The sequence below is a fragment of the Bufo gargarizans genome, chromosome 1 (genome assembly GCF_014858855.1).
Source record: "Bufo gargarizans isolate SCDJY-AF-19 chromosome 1, ASM1485885v1, whole genome shotgun sequence".
Lineage (NCBI taxonomy): Eukaryota > Metazoa > Chordata > Amphibia > Anura > Bufonidae > Bufo > Bufo gargarizans.
This window is the reverse complement of record NC_058080.1, coordinates 31544083-31567121: the sequence shown is the minus strand read 5'-3', so window position 1 is coordinate 31567121 and position 23039 is coordinate 31544083. Positions and strand designations below refer to the sequence as shown.

The 23039-nt window shown below is 43.7% G+C and overlaps 1 protein-coding gene across 1 annotated transcript in view; it reads right to left on the bottom strand.

Moving 5' to 3' along the window:
* Positions 1-23039, bottom strand: part of LOC122924308 (vomeronasal type-2 receptor 26-like) — a 101456-nt gene that overhangs the window by 30511 nt on the left and 47906 nt on the right. Inside the window, exon 5 of the mRNA XM_044275266.1 lies at positions 10386-10391. Coding sequence (XP_044131201.1) covers positions 10386-10391 — 6 coding nt within the window. The remainder of the gene's footprint in view (positions 1-10385; positions 10392-23039) is intronic.

The window sequence follows — 23039 nt, the reverse complement described above, 5'->3', positions numbered from 1 at the left end:
GTATTTAATATTATATCTGTCATCTAATGACACATAACAACCGTTAAAGGGGCGGTCACTGTGAAAGTCACCGTTAAAAACAAAAACAAAAAAAACAAACAAAAAAAAAAAACTGTCGCTCCCAGGCTATGGAGATACTAAAATAATTTTTGGGGCTCCTAAAATGATAATATAGTGTAAAATCTAAATACATTTTAAAATGTAGACATATTAGGTATCGCCGCATCTGTAAGAATCTGCCCTATAAAAATAACATTTGACCAAACCCCTCGGATGAACAGCATTAAAAATATAAAATAAAAACGGTGACAAAACATCCATTTTTTGGCAAAATTTCCATTTGAATCATTTTTTTCCGGTAATCAGGCAAGGGTTAACAGCCAAACAAAACTAAATATTTACAATGGGTAAATTATACACTGTGAAAGTAGCTGTTAAAGGGGCGGTCACTGTTAAAGTCACTGTTAAAGGGGCGGTCACTGTGAATGTCACTGTTAAAGGGGCGGCCACTATGAAGGTCACTGTTAAAGGGGTGGTCAATGCTAAAGGTGCAGTCACTGTTAAAGGGCTGGGCATTGTGAAGGTCACTGTTAAAGGGGTGGGCACTGTGGAGGTCAATGTTAAAGGGGCGAGTACTGTAGAGGTAAAAATTATTAAATGGGCAGGCACTGTGGATGTCACTGTTATTAAATGGGCGGGCACTGTGGAGGTCACTGTTATTAAAGGGGCGGGTGCTGTGAAGGTCCCTGTTAATGGGGAGGGCCATGTGAAAGTCACTGTTAAAAGGCAGTCACTTTGAAAGTCATTGGTAAATGGGCGGTCACTGTGAAAATCACTGGTAAAGGGGCGGTCACTGTGAAAGTCACTGTTAAAGGGGCAGTCACTGTGAAAGTCACTGTTAAAGAGGTGGTCACTGTGAAAGTCACTGTTAAAGGGGTGGTCACTATGAAAGTCACTGTTAAAGGGGCGGTCACTGTGAAAGTCACTGTTAAAGCGGCGGCCACTATGACGGTCACTGTTAAAGGGGTGGTCAATGCTAAAGGGGCGGTCCCTGTTAAAGGGGTTGGCACTGTGGAGGTCACTGTTAAAGGGGCAGGCACTGTTAAAGAAGCGGGCACTAGGAATCTCATTGTTAAAGGGGCGGGCACTGTGGAGGTCAATGTTAAAGGGGTGGGCACTGTAGAGGTCACTGTTATGGGGGAAACTGTCAATATCTTTTTGCGACACATGGAAACATAAAATGAAATAGATGAATTTTACCCGTGCATAGCCGGGTCCTTCTGCTGGTATGTATATATATATATATATATATATATATATATAAAGTATACTGTCCTCTGTAATATATATACTGTCCTCTGTAGTATATATACAGTATACTGTCCTTTGTAGTACATATACACAGTATACTGTCCTCTGTAGTATATATATACAGTACAGACCAAAAGTTTGGACACACCTTCTCATTCAAAGAGTTTTCTTTATTTTCATGACTATGAAAATTGTAGATTCACACTGAAGGCATCAAAACTATGAATTATCACATGTGGAATTATATACATAACAAAAAAGTATCAAACAAAAAAATATGTCATATTCTAGGTTTGTCAAAGTAGCCACCTTTTGCTTTGATTACTGCTTTGCACACTCTTGGCATTCTCTTGATGAGCTTCAAGAGGTAGTCACCTGAAATGGTCTTCACTTCACAGGTGTGCCCTGTCAGGTTTACTAAGTGGGATTTCTTGCCTTATAAATGGGGTTGGGACCATCAGTTGCGTTGTGGAGAAGTCAGGTGGATACACAGCTGATAGTCCTACTGAATAGACTGTTAGAATTTGTATTATGGCAAGAAAAAAGCAGCTAAGTAAAGTAAAACGAGTGGCCATCATTACTTTAGGAAATGAAGGTCAGTCAGTCTGAAAAATTGGGAAAACTTTGAAAGTGTCCCCAAGTGCAGTCACAAAAACCATCAAGCGCTACAAAGAAACTGGCTCACATGCGGACCGCCCCAGGAAAGGAAGACCAAGAGTCACCTCTGCTGCGGAGGATAAGTTCATCCGAGTCACCAGCCTCAGAAATCGCAGGTTAACAGCAGCTCAGATTAGAGACCAGGTCAATGCCACCCAGAGTTCTAGCAGCAGACACATCTCTAGAACAACTGTTAAGAGGAGACTGTGTGAATCAAGCCTTTATGGCAGAATATCTGCTAGGAAACCACTGCTAAGGAAAGAACACAAGGAATGGACATTAGACCAGTGGAAATCTGTGCTTTGGTCTGATGAGTCCAAATTTGAGATCTTTGGTTCCAACCACCGTGCCTTTGTGCGACGCAGACAAATTGAACGGATGGACTCTACATGCCTGGTTCCCACCGTGAAGCATGGAGGAGGAGGTGTGATGGTGTAGGTGTGCTGTGCTGGTGACACTGTTGGGGATTTATTCAAAATTGAAGGCATACTGAACCAGCATGGCTACCACAGCATCTTGCAGCGGCATGCTATTCCATCCGGTTTGCGTTTAGTTGGACCATCATTTATTTTTCAACAGGACAATGACCCAAACACACCTTCGGGCTGTGTAAGGGCTATTTGACCATGAAGGAGAGTGATGGGGTGCTGCGCCAGATGACCTGGCCTCCACAGTCACCGGACCTGAACCCAATCGAGATGGTTTGGGGTGAGCTGGACTGCAGTGTGAAGGCAAAAGGGCCAACAAGTGCTAAGCATCTCTGGGAACTCCTTCAAGACTGTTGGAAGACCATTTCAGGTGACTACCTCTTGAAGCTCATCAAGAGAATGCCAAGAATGCAAAGCAGTAATCAAAGCAAAAGGTGGCTACTTTGAAGAACCTAGAATATGACATATTTTCAGTTGTTTCACACTTTTTTGTTATGTATATAATTCCACATGTGATAATTCATAGTTTTGATGCCTTCAGTGTGAATCTACAATTTTCATAGTCATGAAAATAAAGAAAAATCTTTGAATGAGAAGGTGTGTCCAAATGTTTGGTCTGTACTGTATATATGCAGTATACTGTCCTCTGCAATATATATATATACAGTACAGACCAAAAGTTTGGACATTCAACAAGAAGAAATGGGAGTGAGACAAAACATTTTTTGAGCATTCAATTAATTGAAAACAAAGATTAAACTGAAACAGGCTGTTTTTCAGCTGATCCATAGTTTAGGACCACATGCCTTTAAAAGGCTAAATCTGTGCAAAGATGTGGATTCATTGTCATTCTCTGTCAGGTAGTCACACCATGTTATGGCAAAGGCAAAAAAAACTCTCCCTTTTTGAACGTGGTTGGGTTGTTAACTGCATAAGCAGGGTCTCTCACAGCGCGCCATCGCTGCTGAGGGGGGACGCAGTAAGACAGTCATTTGGAATTTTTTAAATGATCCTGACGGTTATGGAACAAAAAAGTAAAGTGGAAGACCCAAAACAATTTCACCAGCAATGAGCCGGAGGATCCAATTGGCTGTCCGTCAAGACATTGGACGATCCTTAACCCAAATTAAGGCCCTTACTGGTGCTGACTGCAGCCCCATAACCATCAGACGGCATCTGAGACTGAAGGGCTTTAAAAACAAAAAACGTCTTCGAAGACCTCGTCTCCTTGAACACCACAGAACTGCTCGTTTGGACTTTGCAAGAGAGCACCAAACATGGGACATTCAAAGGTGGAAGAAAGTTTTATACTTTGATGAGAAAAAAATGTAACCTTGATGGTCCTGATGGTTTCCAACATTACTGGCATGACAAGCAGATCCCACCTGAGATGTCTTCTACGCACCACAGTGGAGGGGGCGCCATAATGGTCTGGGGTGCTTTTTCCTTCAGTGGAACAATGGAGCTTTAGGAAGTGCAGGGGCGTCAAATGGCCGCTGGCTATGTCCAGATGTTGCAGAGAGCATTCCTCATGACTGAGGGCCCTCGTCTGTGTGGTAACGACTGGGGTTTTCAACAGGACAACGCTACAGTACCACTATGTCATAGATCCACTCTGTGGACTTTTAATGCTGTTCCCACGCCCCCCCCCCCCCCCACTTCATGATTTGTCCACTATTTTGGCTTTCGGCCTGGCTGACTTCATCATTTATTTGACCTTTCTTCTGATCTGTCAGAAGGAAGGAAAAATGAGGCGCCCAACGGATCCTGTCTGTGTAGCAGCTGTAAGGCCTGTGTGGTAGCATCAGAATTGGCTTATGATTTTGTAGTATCACCAAAAGACCAAAGACACACAGGTATTACACTGACATATTTTATTGAATTACATCAATTACAAACAACATATAAATAATGAATCAGTATGTAGCAGCAATGCGGTCAGTGCTGCGAAACAGCAGGTTCCCAGCAGGTACACAAGGATGATGGATCCCCCCCGGGAGTAACCTATATGTCCAACAGTATAATACATAGAAGGACATAAAGAACCCCCCCCCCCCCCCCCCCAAAAAAAAAGGAAATGCACTCCAGCTAGTAATAAAGGTAAAAGCGCCACAAATACATAAACCCAGTAGGCAAGAGAATTAACAAGGAAAACCACTTGCAAATAATCTAACCTAAGTGTAGCCTAATGGCAGAGTATACCTGATACAGTGATGTAAATGGGAGATCGAATCCGGATCTGCAGGGAGCGCACCCCGACGCGCGTTTCACTCCGCTTTCTCAAGGGGCGTGCCTAACCTGCCCAATTGATCCTCCTAAATACCCCATCTAATTAGTAAATATGCACACTGATGTCACATGATAGTGTATCCGGATCAGCAAGTGCCATAACATCCGCCCGTACCACCTCACAAAGATGGACGGCAATATCTCGCGTGATCATGGAGTGATCACATGGTAATGCTGGTCACATGATAGACCTTGATCACCTGACTGCTACTCGGCACCAAATATTCAGCACTGTAGCTATGGAAACAAGTGATGTCACAATGACAACACCAAAAAACCTGCCCTTAGCAATGAACGGACCAGAATAGAGTCCACCGCTCAATCGAAGGTAAGATGATAATATAAAGATATATAGGGCTACACCCCCAGGATACACAAATAATGGTGGGAGGACCTGTCGGCAAATATAAGTAAAATCATGAACCCTAAACCATGGTAACATAAATAAGCATAAAAAAACATAAAAAAGGAGAGTCGTACATTTGACACAATAAAGTGCATGTGCATATATCCATATGGAACATGATTTTGAACATATCAAGTGCAATCAAGCGATTATAAAAAGTCTACAAAAAACTATTATATGTATCCATCAGCGATCCCACTCATGAAAACAATATACATTAAAATAATGAAAGTAATGAAATGTGTAATTGGTGCAAAGTGCGCATGAAGATACGACAGAAGTGCAAGTGCCCGGGGAAAGTGACCATGCAGTGCAAAAAGTGACCAAAAAAATTTGGGACACAATTGTTCATATTATATAACCCACAATTTGTATAGAAAAAAATTCATATTCATATTATATACATCCAAAATACATATTCCATAAATTATCAACACCACATGATTAAATGCCGACCCCCCCCCCCCCCTCCAAAACCACATTCAATAACCCCAAGGTCCTGGTTTCCAACCCGATCCATCTATTAACAGAAAGTCCATCCAGTTCACTTCATTGCATACCAGCAACCATGATTAATCGAAATACCAACTAAACGGGGCATCTACTGTAGGTCTTAGCTGTGTGTCTCCTTCCACTTGTTAGTAAATCCAGTGATAAATCTGATTGGTAGTGAATCCTGACGTGTTGATTTCTCATGAAGGAGATCACATCTCTTTGGCAATCGTGCTCTCTTGTAGGCCGTCTCGATACAACGCTTGCCATATTCCCTGTGGACAAATCTTCTTTGGAGGTCCTCAGCCCATACTTGTGGTATTCAAGAAAAATCCTGTTGCCTCTAGACCATACTGATGATTAATGGATGTAAAAAGAGATTCCACGTCGCATGTGGCAATAAGCATATCAGGTTCCAGATGAATATCCTCTATCTTCCTTAAAACATCCATGGTGTCCTTCAAATATGAGGGTAACTCCTCCACCAAAGGTTGCAAAAAGTAATCAATATATTTACAGATTGTAGCATTCAGACCATTGACTCCCGAGACGATAGGTCTACCAGATGGGTTCAGCAAATCCTTTTGTACCGAATTGTTCTACTGCTATTTGTTCCTCCAATAAAGATGTTAGAGAAGCTAATGCTTCCTGTTCAGATTGTGTATTCAAATTTGGGTCCATCTTCTGATGAAAGATGTTTTTGAAAATGAGACATCTAGCAAAAAGATGCAAATCCTTCACTGCAGTTGTTGTCCGCCATCTTGGTGTCTTTTTCCCCTTGGTTGTTTGGCATCCCCCATCTTGCATTTGTTGTCTCTCTTTGGGTATCTCCATGTTTCCTTCCCTCCTCACTCATGGAGGTCCGTGAGGACATCGATATAGAACGTGATCTCCCCTCCTGCGTCTTATACTTCCATCGATAAATTCTATTACTCTCCATGTCCTGTAAATCACGTTGGAATTTTCTGGTTTTAACAACTTTAATTAGTTTTTCCCAGACCAGGACGGCCTCATCAATTTCTCCCTTGAACCCATCCAATTCAACAGTAGTCAGTTTCTGGGAGAGTTGTTCCTCTAACATAGTGATCTCTAATTCGAGTTGTGTCATGGTCTTATCATTTGACTCAATAATAAGACGCATGAGGGTGAGGGTGGGGGGGGGGGGGTCGGCATTTAATCATGTGGTGTTGATAATTTATGGAATATGTATTTTGGATGTATATAATATGAATATGAATTTTGGTCTATACAAATTTTGGGTTATATAATATGAACCATTGTGTAAAAAAAAATGTTTTTGTCACTTTTTGCACTGCATGGTCACTTTCACCGGGCACTTGCACTTCTGTCGTATCTTCATGCGCACTTTGCACCAATTACACATTTCATTACTTTCATTATTTTAATGTATATTGTTTTCATGAGTGGGATCGCTGATGGATACATATAATAGTTTTTTATAGACTTTTTATAATGGTTTGATTGCACTTGATATGTTCAAAATCATGTTCCATTGGATATATGCGCACGCACTTTATTGTGTCAAATGTACGACTCTCCTTTTTTATGTTTTTTAATGCTTATTTATGGTACCATGGATTAGGGTTCATGATTTTAGTTATATTTGCTGACAGGTCCTCCCACCATGATTTGTGTATCCTGGGGGTGTAGCCCTATATGTCTGTATATTATCATCTTACCTTCGATTGAGCGGTGGACTCTATTCTGGTCCGTTCATTGCTAAGGGGAGGTTTTTTGGTGTTGTCATTGTGACATCACCTGTTTCCATAGCTACAGTGCTGAATATTTGGTGCTGAGTAGCAGTCAGGTGATCAAGGTCTATCGTGTGACCAGCATTACCATGTGATCACTCCATGATCACGCGAGATATTGCCGTCCATCTTTGTGAGGTGGTACGGGCGGATGTTACGGCACTTGCTGATCCGGATACACTATCATGTGACGTCAGTGTGCATATTTACTAATTAGATGGGGTATTTAAGAGGATCAATTGGGCAGGTTAGGCACACCCCTTGAGAAAGCGGAGCAAAACGCGCGTCGGGGTGCGCTCCCTGCAGATCCGGATTCGATCTCCCATTTACATCACTGTATCAGGTATACTCTGCCATTAGGCTACACTTAGGTTAGATTATTTGCAAGTGGTTTTCCTTGTTAATTCTCTTGCCTTCTGGGTTTATGTATTTGTGGCTTTATTACTAGCTGGAGTGCATTTCCTTTTTTTTTGGGGGGGGGGGGTTCTTTATGTCCTTCTATGTATTATGCTGTTGGACATATAGGCTACTTCCGGGGGGGATCCATCATCCTTGTGTACCTGCTGGGGAGCTGCTGTTTCGCAGCACTGACCGCATTGCTGCTACATACTGATTCATTATTTATATGTTGTTTATAATTGATGTAATTCAATAAAATATGTCATTGTAATACATGTAGAACACAGGCACAGTGCTCTACACCGCTATACAGGCACAGTGTTCTACACCGCTATACAGGCACAGTGTTCTACACCGCTATACAGGCACAGTGTTCTACACCGCTATACAGGCACAGTGTTCTACACCGCTATACAGGCACAGTGTTCTACACCGCTATACAGGCACAGTGTTCTACACCGCTATACAGGCACAGTGTTCTACACCGCTATACAGGCACAGTGTTCTACACCGCTATACAGGCACAGTGTTCTACACCGCTATACAGGCACAGTGTTCTACACCGCTATACAGGCACAGTGTTCTACACCGCTATACAGGCACAGTGTTCTACACCGCTATACAGGCACAGTGTTCTACACCGCTATACAGGCACAGTGTTCTACACCGCTATACAGGCACAGTGTTCTACACCGCTATACAGGCACAGTGTTCTACACCGCTATACAGGCACAGTGTTCTACACCGCTATACAGGCACAGTGTTCTACACCGCTATACAGGCACAGTGTTCTACACCGCTATACAGGCACAGTGTTCTACACCGCTATACAGGCACAGTGTTCTACACCGCTATACAGGCACAGTGTTCTACACCGCTATACAGGCACAGTGTTCTACACCGCTATACAGGCACAGTGTTCTACACCGCTATACAGGCACAGTGTTCTACACCGCTATACAGGCACAGTGTTCTACACCGCTATACAGGCACAGTGTTTTACACCGCTATACAGGCACAGTGTTTTACACCGCTATACAGGCACAGTGTTCTACACCGCTATACAGGCACAGTGTTCTACACCGCTATACAGGCACAGTGCTCTACACCGCTATACAGGCACAGTGTTCTACACCACTATAGAGGCACAGTGTTCTACACCGCTATACAGGCACAGTGTTCTACACCGCTATACAGGCACAGTGTTCTACACCGCTATACAGGCACAGTGTTCTACACCGCTATACAGGCACAGTGTTTTACACCGCTATACAGGCACAGTGTTTTACACCGCTATACAGGCACAGTGTTCTACACCGCTATACAGGCACAGTGTTCTACACCACTATACAGGCACAGTGCTCTACACTGCTATACAGGCACAATGTTCTACACCGCTATACAGGCACAGTGTTGTACACCGATATACAGGCACAGTGTTCTATACCGCTATACAGGCACAGTGTTCTACACCGCTATACAGGCACAGTGTTCTACACCGCTATACAGGCACAGTGTTCTACACCACCATACAGGCACAGTGTTCTACACCACCATACAGGCACAGTGCTCTACACCGCTATACAGGCACAGTGTTCTACACCACTATACAGGCACAGTGTTCTACACCGCTATACAGGCACAGTGTTCTACACCACTATACAGGCACAGTGTTCTACACCGCTATACAGGCACAGTGCTCTACACCGCTATACAGGCACAGTGCTCTACACCACTATACAGGCACAGTGTTCTATACCACCATACAGGCACAGTGTTCTACACCGCTATACAGGCACAGTGTTCTACACCACTATACAGGCACAGTGTTCTACACCGCTATACAGGCACAGTGTTCTACACCGCTATACAGGCACAGTGTTCTACACCGCTATACAGGCACAGTGTTCTACACCACTATACAGGCACAGTGTTCTACACCGCTATACAGGCACAGTGTTCTACACCGTTATACAGACACAGTGCTCTACACCACTATACAGGCACAGTGTTCTACACCACTATACAGGCACAGTGCTCTACACCACTATACAGGCACAGTGCTCTACACCGCTATACAGGCACAGTGTTCTACACCACTATACAGGCACAGTGTTCTACACCACTATACAGGCACAGTGTTCTACACCACTATACAGGCACAGTGTTCTACACCGCTATACAGGCACAGTGTTCTACACCGCTATACAGGCACAGTGTTCTACACCTCTATACAGGCACAGTGCTCTACACCACTATACAGGCACAGTGCTCTACACCGCTATACAGGCACAGTGTTCTATACCACTATACAGGCACAGTGTTCTACACCGCTATACAGGCACAGTGTTCTACACCCCTATACAGTCACAGTGTTCTACACCGCTATACAGGCACAGTGCTCTACACCGCTATACAGGCACAGTGCTCTACACCGCTATACAGGCACAGTGCTCTACCCCGCTATACAGGCACAGTGTTCTACACCGCTATACAGGCACAGTGTTCTACACCACTATACAGGCACAGTGTTCTACACCACTATACAGGCACAGTGCTCTACATCACTATACAGGCACAGTGTTCTACACCGCTATACAGGCACAGTGTTCTACATCACTATACAGGCACAGTGTTCTACACCGCTATACAGGATCTCTGCAGCCAGAAAATAGCAGTTTTTCAACAAAATTTGCTGGGAATATATTCATATTGAAGCAAATTTTTGCAGAAAAATTTGCCAAACCAGTGAATCAAATCTTTGAAAAATTTGCTCATCTCTAGTGAAGATATTAATTGTTACAGAGTCTCTTTTAAATGTTCTTATATTTTTCTCCTATATTTCTTCTTCTTTTTTATATATTCTTCTTTTTATACTGTCAGCTAATGGTTTTATATTCGGGTGATCTTTCCACGGCCTCAGTTTTTCAAACAGTTCCCTAATATCTCTATTTATTTTAAACAATCTTTGTCTTCTTTCATCAATATTAAAACTCATCGCTTTTCTAGAGAACTCGTGAAACATATATTCCCATTATTCTAGAATTTCACTGTTCCCTATGTCACCTGACAGTACTTTCTCCATCTTAAGTTCCTTCGGGATTATATCCCATTCACTGTATTTTTCCAGGGATGTAATCTCCCGCAGGTCCTTCATCTCTAGAATCAACAAATATTCTAGCTGTTGTAATGTGCTTCTAATAAACCGGAAATGGTGGTTATTCTCTTCTTGTCTGTTTCTCTGAAAACTCCTGTGGGATCCAAAGAGCATTTAAACTCTGTATCCGCTTTTTCCTGTCCTACCACAATTCTGCCATATTGATATATATGGATAATACACTTGCCTTATTTGCAGTCAGGTGCCTTTTGTGAGTTGCGGTGTTACTAATAGTGTAAATAAGTGCTTATACTATTCACTGGCGATACTGCCCCTAAATAATGTGCGCTGCAATATCGCAGCAGTACCGCAATACCTGCTGCCAAGGACAATCAACCAAAACACTTCAATATAAAATACCGCGCACCACCTTCCCCTCTACTGAGAACAAAAAGGGATGTGAGGCGGCACAATACTTTCTATATAAAAAAGTTGAGATGCCAAAAACACAAATAGAGTATATAGGGGAATGTATAATGTCCATTTTACAGAAGAACTATTTTAAATATAAAGATAATTTTTATCTTCAGATGTGGGGGACCACGATGGGGACGAGGTTCGCACCATGGTTAGGGTGGTGGGAACACATAGCCATACACCCGCATTGCGAGCTCCGGGAAGGTAAGGTCCTATGCCGGCGTTTTATTGATGACGTGCTTTTTATATGGGAGGGGAAGAAACACTTCACACCAAATTATAGTGTTAAGGAGATAATGTCACCGCCGGCTCTGGGAGAGATCTTAGAAGTTCAAATAGACGGAAGACTCAGGAGTCTATTTGACAGATCTCTATTGTTTTCATTGTTGCTGACAGGTCTCCACCCCTTTGCAGGTGTTGCTCATTATCAGTCAGCTGGATCTTTATATGTTCCGCCTCTCACTTGTTTCCCTGCGGCTGATAGCTCTTCTGTGTAGTGCTCTGCTTGTGTGGTGGTTCTCCAGTTCCAGTTACATCTCAAGCTAAGTCCTTTCCCTTTTCTTGGTTTTTCTGTCCTGACTAGGCCTCAGGGAGACACTAGCTCCTTCAGTTTGGAAGGAGCCAGTTGCCTCTTTCCCTGTTCCCTAAGCTAAGGGTTTGGTGCAATGTTTCAGCAATCTCAGGTTCCTGTGCATGTGCATTTCTACCATTAACATTTGCACATGTTGTTAGCAGCTTAGGGAGAGTATCAGAGAATGCTAGGAGGTGACCTCTTTATACCCTAGGTTTGGGGCCTATTCTGTTGTTGTTTAGTTGTGGTTCCCTTTGGTTGTCTTTCCTTCCCCGTACTGCCCGTGACATTATCAGCCGCCGAATACAGTTACAGTTTCCCCTGCTCTGTGTTGTCATGGATCCTGTCTCTGCACTGGTGGATCGCATGCAGGGGTTGTCGCTGGAGGTCCTATTGCTCTGAATTCAGGAGGTGAGCAACTGATTCTGAGTGGAATGACCCTGCCCTCCGGAGTCAGTTCTGTCAGGGGATTTCTGAGAGACTAAAAGATGCCCTAGCACTCCATGAAAATCCTGTTTCATTAGAAGCTGCCATGTCTGTTTCGGTACGAATTGATAGACGTCTGAGGGAAAGATGCAAAACTCAGTTCTCTTGAGACATATTATCTGAAGGGAGGTCGGTCCCTTCTGACATTCAGGGTACTGAGACACCTGAGCCCATGTTTGGAGATGAACCTTTGCAATTGGGACGGGTCTCTCCAGACCCTGGTGATAAGAACTTTAGGGCTAAAAAGAGACTTAGATTTTTTGTGGTAAAGAGGGTCATTTTGTTAATGTTCCATATTGATGTGGAGGTATTTTTGTACAGTGAGGCAGGGGTTAACCTTGTGGATTAGCAGTTTGTCCTGATGCATGGTTTTAAATCTAATGCACTGGAGATCTCAGTGTTCGCTATTGATTCTGCTCCTCTTTCTCAAAAATCTTTGACTCACATGGTGCAGGATATCCATTTAAGGGTGGGGGATTTTCATGTTGAGGGTATTTCTTGTTTTATAATAAAGGGTCTGCCGGCTCCTCTCGTACTAGGGTTGCCATGGTTGACCAAACATAACCCTGCCATTGATTGTCAAGCGAGACAGATCAAGGGCTGGAGTGATTACTGTATGGACAACTGTCTCTTCACATCTCTTGCTGGGATATCCACTAAGATGTTACCCCCGTTTCTCTCAGATTTTTCTGATGTGTTCACTGAGAGTGTGGATCAGCAGTTGCCCCCTCATAGAGAATATGTCAATCTGATTCCTGGAGCTAAGTTGCCAAAGTCTAGGTTGCATAACCTTTCTGCACCCGAAAGAGTTGCTATGCAAAAGTATATTACTGAGAGTTTGGCAAGGGGACACATCAGACCATCACCTATGGCGGCCTGGTTATTTTTTGTAAAGAAAAAACATGGGACATTGAGACTGTGTCCAGATTTCCGAGAGTTGAATCACATCACTATCCATGATCCTTATCCCCTTCCCCTGATCCCAGATTTGTTCAACCAGATTGTTGGAGCTAAGGTGTTTTCTAAATTAGACCTAAGAGGGGCATATAATCTGGTAAGAATCGGAGAGGGGGATAAATGGAAGACAGCTTTTAATACTCATGTGGGTCATTTTGATAACTTGGTCATGCCTTTTGGTTTGACCAATGCCCCGGCAGTATTTCAACATTTCATCAATGATATTTTTCATCATTTGGTGGGAAGGTTTGTTGTCGTATACCTGGATGAAATATTGATTTACTCGCCCGACATGGAGAGTCATCAGAATCATTTGAGACAAGTCTTGCTGATCCTCCAGGAGAATAAGTTGTATGCCAAGCTAGAAAAATGTGTGTTTGCTGTTTAAGATATTCCTTTTCTGGGTTACCTGCTTTCCACTTCGGGCTTTCGCATGGATCCCGAAAAAGTCTGTGCGGTCTTGGAATGGGATCTGCCCGAGAATCAGAAAGTGCTTATAAGGTTTTTGGGGTTTACCAATTACTACAGAAAATGTATCTTGAATTATTCCACTGTTGTCAAACCTCTTACTGACATGACTAAGAAAGGGGTGGATTTCTCTGTCTGGTCGGAGGAGGCGTTACATGGCATCATTGGTTTGAAGGAGCGATTCATCCCATTACTGTATTTACCTATCATAAAAATCTGGCCTACCTGGAGTCGGCTAAACGTTCAAACCCAAGGTAGGCCAGATGGTCTTTGTTTTTTACCAGATTTAATTTCATTGTCACTTTTTGCCCTGGGGTCAAGAATGTCAAGGTGAATGCCGTGTCGCGTAGCTTCCTGGAGAGGGTGATACTGAGGATCCTGGTCCGATTTTGGCTGATGGGGGGTTGTATCCGCCCTCTATCCTGAATTGGAGGCGGAGGTGTCGGAAGTTCAGGGAGAGGCACCTGATTCCTGTCCCCCCAGGGAGGTTGTTTGTTCCTTCTGAGCTTCGTCACAAGGTGTTTAAGGAACATCATGATACTGTCCTTGCTGGACACCCTGGGAGCAGATCCACTGTTGATCTTATTTCTCGGAGATTCTGTTGGCCGGGTTTACGTAAGAGTGTTGAGGGCTATGTGGCAGCTTGTGAGACCTGTGCACATGCCAAGGTGACTCATACTCGGCCCTCAGGATCTCTTCTTCCTTTGTCCATCCTATCCCATCCCTGGACACACTTGTCCATGGACTTTATCACCGATTTGCCCAGTTCTTCCGGGATGACAGTGATTTTGGTGGTGGTCGACCGCTTCAGTAAGATGGCACACTTTATTCCATTTTCTGGTTTTCCCAATGCCAAAACTCTGACTCGGACATTTGTTGATAACATTGTGAAATTACACGGTAGTCCCTCAGATGTGTTGTCTGATAGAGGGACTCAATTTGTGTTCAGATTCTGGAAGGCTTTCTGTACTCACCTGGGGATTTGTTTGTCCTTCTCTTCGGCTTTTCACCCTTAGTCGAACAGACAAACTGAGCATACTAACCAGAATCTGGAGACATATTTGAGGTGTTTTGTTGCTGAGAATCAGGAGGAGTGGTCCTCATTTTTGTCTTTGACTGAATTTGCTTTGAATAACCGTAGTCAGGAGTCCACTGATAAATCACAATTTTTTGGTGCATATGGGCTTCACCGTCAGTTTGGTACGTTCTCTGGGAATAGTTCCTCTGGTATACCTGATGAGGAGAGATTTGCTTTTTCCTTGTCATCTATCTGGCAGAAAATCGAAATCAATTTAAAAAAAGATTGGCGATAGGTATAATTGTATGGCTGACAAGAAACGTGTGTCTGGTCCGGACCTAAATGTGGGTGATTTGTTGTGGTTGTCCACTAAGAACATTAAGTTGAAGGTGCCACCCTGGAAGTTAGGTCCAAGAATTATTGGTCCATACAAGATCTCTGCCATTATTAATCCGGTTTCTTTTTGCCTTAAACTTCCGCAGGCTTGGAAGATCCATAATGTCTTTCATAAATCTTTGTTAAAGAGTTATGTGGAACCTGCTGTACCATCTTCCTTGCCACCTCCACCTGTCTTGGTTGACGGGAATCTGGAGTTTTAAATTTGCACAGTTGTTGACTCTCGTGTCCTTCGGGGTTCCCTTCAATACCTCGTTCATTGGAAGGGTTATGGTCCGGAGGAGAGACTGTGGGTGTGACTGATGTGAATGCCAGTCAGCTTCTGAAGGCCATTTACAGAGCCCACCCTGATAAAGTTGGTCCTGGGTGCCCGGAGGTCACCCGTAGAAGGGGGAACTGTAACCACCGGCTCTGGGAGAGATCTTAGAAGTTCAAATAGACGAAGACTCAGGAGTCTATCTGACAGATCTCTCTTGTTTTAATTGTTGCTGACAGGTTTTCACCCCTTTGCAGATGCTGCTCATTATCAGTCAGATGGCTCTTTATATGTTCCGCCTCTCACTTGTTTCCCTGCGGCTGATAGCTCTTCTGTGGAGTGCTCTGCTTGTGTGATGGTTCTCCAGTTCCAGTTACATCTCAAACTAAGTCCTTTCCCTTTTCTTGGAGTTTCTGTCCTGACTAGGCCTCAGGGAGACACTAGCTCCTTCAGTTTGTAAGGAGCTGGTTGCCTCTTTCCCTGTTCCCTAAGCTGAGGGTTTGGTGCAGTGTTTCAGCAGTCTCAGGTTCCTGTTCATGTGCATTTCTACCATTGAGATTTGCAAATGTTGTTAGCAGCTTAGGGGGAGTATCAGGGAATGCTAGGAGGTGTCCTCTTTATTCCCTAGGTTTGGGGTCTAGTCTGTTGTTATTTAGTTGTGGTTCCCTTTGGTTGTCTTTCCTTCCCCGTATTTCCCATGACAGATACATTTTTTGGACCTTACTATTCATATTGAAAAATAAACAATCTATACAAAAACCTTCAATAAACCTACGGATGCTAACAGACTTATTTCCAAGGAAAGCTGCCATTTGCCTCAGTCCAATGCCAATTTTTGAGCATTATGAGAAATTGTAGTAAGACAGAGGAATATGAGAAGGAGGTGGAACACATGCAAAAAAGGTTTGAATCAAAGTGGTATAACCAAGAGGTATTAATAAAACAAAAAATGGAAATAAGACAACTAAGTAGACAAATTCTATTACAATATCAGAAAAATAAGAAAGTATTTAAACTGGAGGAAAAAAGAGAAGAAGAAATTCCATCTATTATTAGACCATATAATGGCCAGACAAAACAGTTAAAAAAAATAGTGTGTAAATATTGGAGTATTTTAAAAGAGGAAAGGGTAATTAGAGAACAAATCCCAGATGCCCCAAGATTTGTATACCGAAAGGCAAGAAATATAGGAAATCTGGTGTCTTCTACAGGAAAATGTGCAGAAATAGGGAATAAAAAGGTGAAAAATATAGGTTTACCAAAAGTTTTTTTTTCCATGTAAAAAATCCCAAATAAATAAAAAGCTATTTCAGATACAGAGGGAAGAATGGGTATACACATATGATATTAGAGATCACATAACATGTTATAGTCGGGGGTAATATATGCGATTATATGCCCCTATAATAAGAGCTACATTGGACGTACAAAGAGACAATTAAAGAAGAAAATCTGAGAACATACACTGTCTGTACCAAAAAAAAGTCGCCACCCAAAAAAAGCCTTTAGCTTTGATTACGGCACACATTCACTATGACATTGTTTCGATAAGCTTCTGCAATGTCACAAGATTTATTTCCATCCAGTGTGTCATAAATTTTTCACCAAGATCTTGTTTTGATGATGGTAGAGTCTGACTGCTGCGCAAAGCCTTCTCCAGCACATCCCGAAGATTCTCAATGGGGTTATGGTCTGGACTCTGTGGTGGCCAATCCATGTGTGACAATGATGTCTCCTGCTCCCTGAACCACTCTTTCACAATTGGAGCCTGATGATTCCTGGCATCGTCATCTTGGAATATGCCCGTGCCATCAGTGAAGAAAAAAATCGATTGATGGAATAACCTGGTCATTCAGTATGTTTAGGTAGTCAGCTGACCTCATTCTTGGAGCACATACTGTTGCTGAACCTAGACCTGACCAACTGCAGCAACCCCAGATCATAGCACTGCCCCCACAGGCTTGTACAGTAGGCTCTAGGCATGATGGGTACGTCACTTCATCTGCCTCTCTTCTTACCCTGATGCGCCCATCACTCTGGAACAGGGTAAATCTTGACTAATCAGACCACATGACCTTCTTCCATTGCTCCAGAGTCCAATATTTATGCTCCCTAGCAAATTGAAGCCTTTTTTTCTTGTTTGCCTCAGTGATAAGTGGTTTTCTTACGGCTACACAGCTGTTCAGTCCCAATCCATTGAGTTCCCTTCGCATTGTGCATGTGGAAATGCTCTTACTTTCACTATTAAACATAGCCCTGAGTTCTACTGTTGTTTTTCTTCAATTTTATTTCACCAAACGTTTAAGTGATTGCCAATCACGATGTAATGGGGCGCAAAAGGCGCACTCATTCTCCCATCAGCCACAGACCTGCTTCTTAGCTTCGGGAGCCAGGATCTGTGTTCAGCCTTGTTCCCAGGGCGGCTTTTGCTAGCTGGGAAGCTCCCTGCTCCTAGGTCTGCCTTGAGTGCTGAGCTGATCACTCTGTGCTCGACTTGTTTGTCTGTCGGTCATGTGACACTGGCCACGTCACATGACCCTCACTCCCCACTATAAATACAGGCAACCTGCTGGCTATAGGTTGCCTGTGATTTGGGTCCCTTAGGCTGTGTATTATTATTAATATTTAGCTTACCTTTGGATTTGACCCTTGATCTGCTTCCTGACACCTCTTCTGCCTGCTCCCTGAACCTTGATGCTACCTCTCGGATTTTGACCTTGGCTTGCTTTTGGATTTTGTCTTTGCCTCTTCTTTTGTACTGACATGACCTCCTGGACTGAACCCGGCTAGTTGACCTGCCTCGCCCTTCCCTTTTTGGTGGTACCTTGCTTGTTCCACCTCTCTGTCCGCTCTAGTGCTACCTCTCATTGTCTGTCCGCTTCCCTGCTGTCTCTATCTCTCTGCTTGCACTTACTCAGGTCAGGGACTGTTGTCCAGTTGCGCCCCGTCACCTAGGGTGGGTGGTGCAAGTAGGTAGGGACAGGGGACCGGGTGGCAGCTCAGGGGGTGCACCTCTGCTCTATCTTATACCAGCAACACTACCCCGTGACACACAATCATTCAGGATTTTTTTCCCGCCACATTTCTTCATCGAATACGATGGGTCCCCACTATCCTTCCAGTTTTTAATAATGCGTTGGACAGTTCTTAACCCAATTTTAGTAGTTTCTGCAATCTCCTTAGATGTTTTCTCTGCTTGATGCATGCAATGATTTGACCCTTCTCAAACAGACTAATATCTTTTCCATGACCATGAGGTGTGTCTTTCGACATGGTTGTTTAAGAAATCAGAAGCAACTCATTGCACCAGTTGGGGTTTAATAACAGCTAAAAGATAATCGCCCTTGCAGTAATTTTCCAATAGGAGGCTCAGAACTATTTGCTTAGTTAAATCAAGGTAGCGACTTTTTTTTAGGACAGGCAGTGTATATACAACATCCAGAAAAAGTTTGAGGGGCCCCCATTAGCAAGGTACTATACATATAGACATGAAGGGAAGTTTGTAGGGTCATTATTTTATGGAATAGAGATAGTTTAACCAGATGAACGGGGGAGGGGGATTATATTAAAAGCATGTCAAGAACGGAAACAACATGGATATTTAGTAGGGGTACTTTGGTACCAAAGGGCTTGAATGTGGGAATAGAATTGTTTGCTTTTGATTAAAATGTATGTGTGATGTGCACGATAGGAGAGTAAGAAGTAAGGTGTGGGAGACAAAGAGTTAAAGCAGGTTAATCCGGGAGATATAAAAGGGTGATATCGAGTAGAGCCAGACTGATTCCCTGACGAAGGACGACGCATTGTCTAAAACGCGTTGGTATTTTGGCACTTGTAGTAATCCATAGCTCGAACAGTAACGTCACTAGTGGTGCTCCATGCGAGCGCGAACTTTCAAACTCAATAGCACGGAGCAGCGCTACCGGCCGGGGCATGTTTTAGAGAAAAGAGATACCGAACCCGATTTAACCCTGAAACTTAGCCTGCAATAGGAACTGAATAGAGATCGCACAGGAGGATTCAATAAGCAAGGTAATCTTGTTTTATATAGTGATACATGATTGTGGTTTCTTCCTAGCAGAGTTAACAGGAATAGTAGAGGGGAAGGTAGTGCACAGTATTTTATATTGCAGTTTACAGAGAAAGGAAAAGTTCCTATTTAATCCAGTTAGTATAGCAGAGCCAGAGAGTACAGATGTAGCAGGGCCAAAAGTGTTTGCCTGCCTGATTAAAGCCAAAGTCTGCTGAGAACCAAGATAAAGTTGGAAGATTGTTTGCCTGATGCAAGTTTACTCAACTATAGCTGTTGTTCAACATTATACCAAGTCTGGACTCCAATTTATTTCTTCCTCTTACCTTCCCGCTGTTCAACTATCCTTTTCACTGCAATGGACGGCCACGCTTGGGGATCCAGGATATCCAGGTAGGATCCCCGTGACAAGTACTATATTACTAAGGGCTACCCCTACACCACTCTGGCATTCCTACCCTGGGTATCCCCGACACCACCTACTTAGGGGGACTCCGTCCCTCATTGCTGAAATGCAACTGGCGTCACAACATAAACACTTTTATAAAATCTTAGGCCTCCTGCACATGACCGTATGGCTTTTTCAGTGTTTTGCAGTCTGTTTTTTACGGATCCATTTTTTGTTTCGTTGTGTTTCCGTTTCCATTCTGTTTTTTCCATATGGCATATACGGTATACAGTTATTACATAGAAGAAATTGGGCTGGACATAACCGGAACGGATACAGAAGACAAACAGAGTACATTCCGTATGTGTTCCATTTTTTTGTGGACCCATTGACTTGAATGGAGCCATGGAACGTGATTTGCGGGCAATAATAGGACTTGCTCTATATTTCAACAGAACGTAAAAATGGAAAAACGTAAACGGAATGCATATGGAGTATATTCGTTTTTTTTTGCTGAAACTTTGAAATGAATGGTTCCATATACGGAATGCAAAAAGCGGTCCGTAAACAGAAAAAAAAAGTTTGTGTTCAGGAGGCCTTAAAGGGAGCCCCTGCGGACAGACCTGCCCACTGCACCTGTTTGCTGCTATTGTATTGGTTTGCACCAGTACTGTGCCTGGCTCACCAGCAGGTGGCAGTGTATCTGGCAGAGAATATCTTTAAATAGAATGGAACTGCCCATTACATTATCCCCCTTTTTGGACATAAGCGGGCAAGTGTCACGTTTCGGAGTGCAAGGGAAACCCACACCAAATGTAGGAGGCAAAGGGGAGATGGGAAAAGGTAAAGGAGCAGGTCACCTCCTGGAGAAACCCTAATCAAAATCCTGACAGACTGCCAATATGAACTGACCCCAGAGGTAGGTGAGTTCATACACCGGAAATTAAAGTCCTAATTCACCCTGTAGGACCCTGGTACTAATGTCAGGACAAGAGACAGCCTGTTCCTTCAAAAGGTAGGACGAACAGGAGTCTCCCTCAGGCCTTAACACAAAAGACAAAATAACCCAAACAACAAACAAAAGGGTAAAAGACACTTCAAATAGCAATGAAAACCTTTAAAGACGACCTATAAGGGCCACATATATTGATTAAATCACAACCTATAACACTATGTGCATCACCAAAGAAGAAGCGACCGTATGTAGGCAAAAAATGCATACTTTATTGGAACAACTCGAAAAAACACATATAATGGAGTCTTACATCGTTGGGCGGAGTAAAACAAATATAAAATAAGGACTGTGGGGGAGGGGACCAATAAATATTAATGCATATATGGGGAGCAACAAATGTAATCAAACAAATGAATGCACAAGTATAGATGTTGCCCCAAGTTAGTCACAGAAAATGAGGAGAACAGATACTACAGCAGGTTTCCACACACAAGCAAAAGCCTAGTAAAGTACATAGCAATAGTGCCTCAGGTAGAGCAGGAACCATCTATAATAGCTTATTCGGCTGTAAACAAACATACTAACGGTCACATCACCCAGCCAGTGTCTCTCACTTACCCTACGCATTTCACCGGATGGCTTCTTCAGGGGAAGTCAAATAGCAGTGGAAGCACAGGAACTCTGCAGAGATCCAGACACCAGCAATCCAAAACAAGACTGAAGCTATAAACCGCACCAGATGGTGTGAGAATCCACAATAAATAGGGAAGGGTAAGTTGTGAGTTGGAAAGGGAGCAGAGCTTGGGCATTGAGGGGAGTGTTCCCACCTCCAGCAACAAGATTCTTCAAGGGGAAGCAGCTTGTAAATCACCACGACCCCTTGCAGTTTATGAACAGAGTATTACTAGGGGGTCAACAGCCAAAGGCACCCTACTTTACGGTACCAGAACTGCTAGAAAGTCAAGTAACCAGACTGAAGCCAGAGATTAGCACAGCAGCAGAGAGAGAAAGCAAAGTAATCATATCTACCTGCCAGTTTACCCTTAGACTGCTGGAGCCAAGAGAAGGATCAAGTATTGTTTGGATGACACAAGTTTATTGCAAGTTTATTTCAAGTTTATTCAAGTAAAACTATTAAACTTTACCAAGTCTGGTGTAATGCAAGGCACCAACAAACAGACCAGTGATGAAAGCAAAAAGGTGTTTATTCACCAGAAACATAAACGTCCAGGACACTTGCTGGCAACAAGGAATAATAACAAAAAAACAGGCAAGGAGATTCCAGGAATAGTCCCAACCAGTGCTGAATGATGCTGTGCACTTGGCAGTCGAGTCACTCCAGATCTTGGGTCCGCTGTAAGGACAAAGTTCCTGGCAGTCTTCAGTCACCAGGAGTTGTGACCTATACCTGGTTGAGGGAAAATAACAGTGGGCACTGATCACCCTGAGAGACCTCCTTTTAAATGCCTGCTGACCAATCCCAGGGTGCCAAGTGTCCACTACCATAGGTGAACAAATTGCCCTGCACCTGAGTACAAGGCCTAAGGCAATCACAAGTTGATTAGCCCATGGCTGGCTCCCTAATCCACTTTGCTCTTGTGAGTCAGTATAATATGCGCCACTGGTCGACGAAGTGCATAAGAAGCGCGTACTCGCGACTGTGTATCCCTTTGCGAACCTGCCCTCGTGCGTACGCACGGACGCATGATTGACTCAGTGCGAGTATGCGAGCGCGTGGACCCAGATGCGGAAACGGAAGTCACAGGAGACACCGGAGACAACCCTGGCCGCGGCGTCTTGTCACTCGCCTGGCCACTCTGTCCCCAGGACCCCGACGGTCCTCCCCTCCGATGTCCATGCGAACGCATCTCCGCACTGGCTCGCAAAGGGGTCAGCGCTGGTGCATCAGAGACACGCATAACCTGTCCCGCAACTCCACGAGGACCCCTCTTGGTTCCCCTGGAGTGCAAAGCAGGTGAGGATCTTACATTACCCCCCCCTCGAGGAGGCGGCTCTGAAGACTCCAAGCAAGCTTTCCCCGGATTATCCCGGTGAAAGGCTGCCACCAACTCATCCGCATGCACCTGGCGAGCAGGTATCCAACATCTCTCCTCTGGACCAAAACCCTTCCAGTCCACCAAGTTTGAAGAGACCTTTGGACAAAACGAGAGTCCAAAATTCTGTTC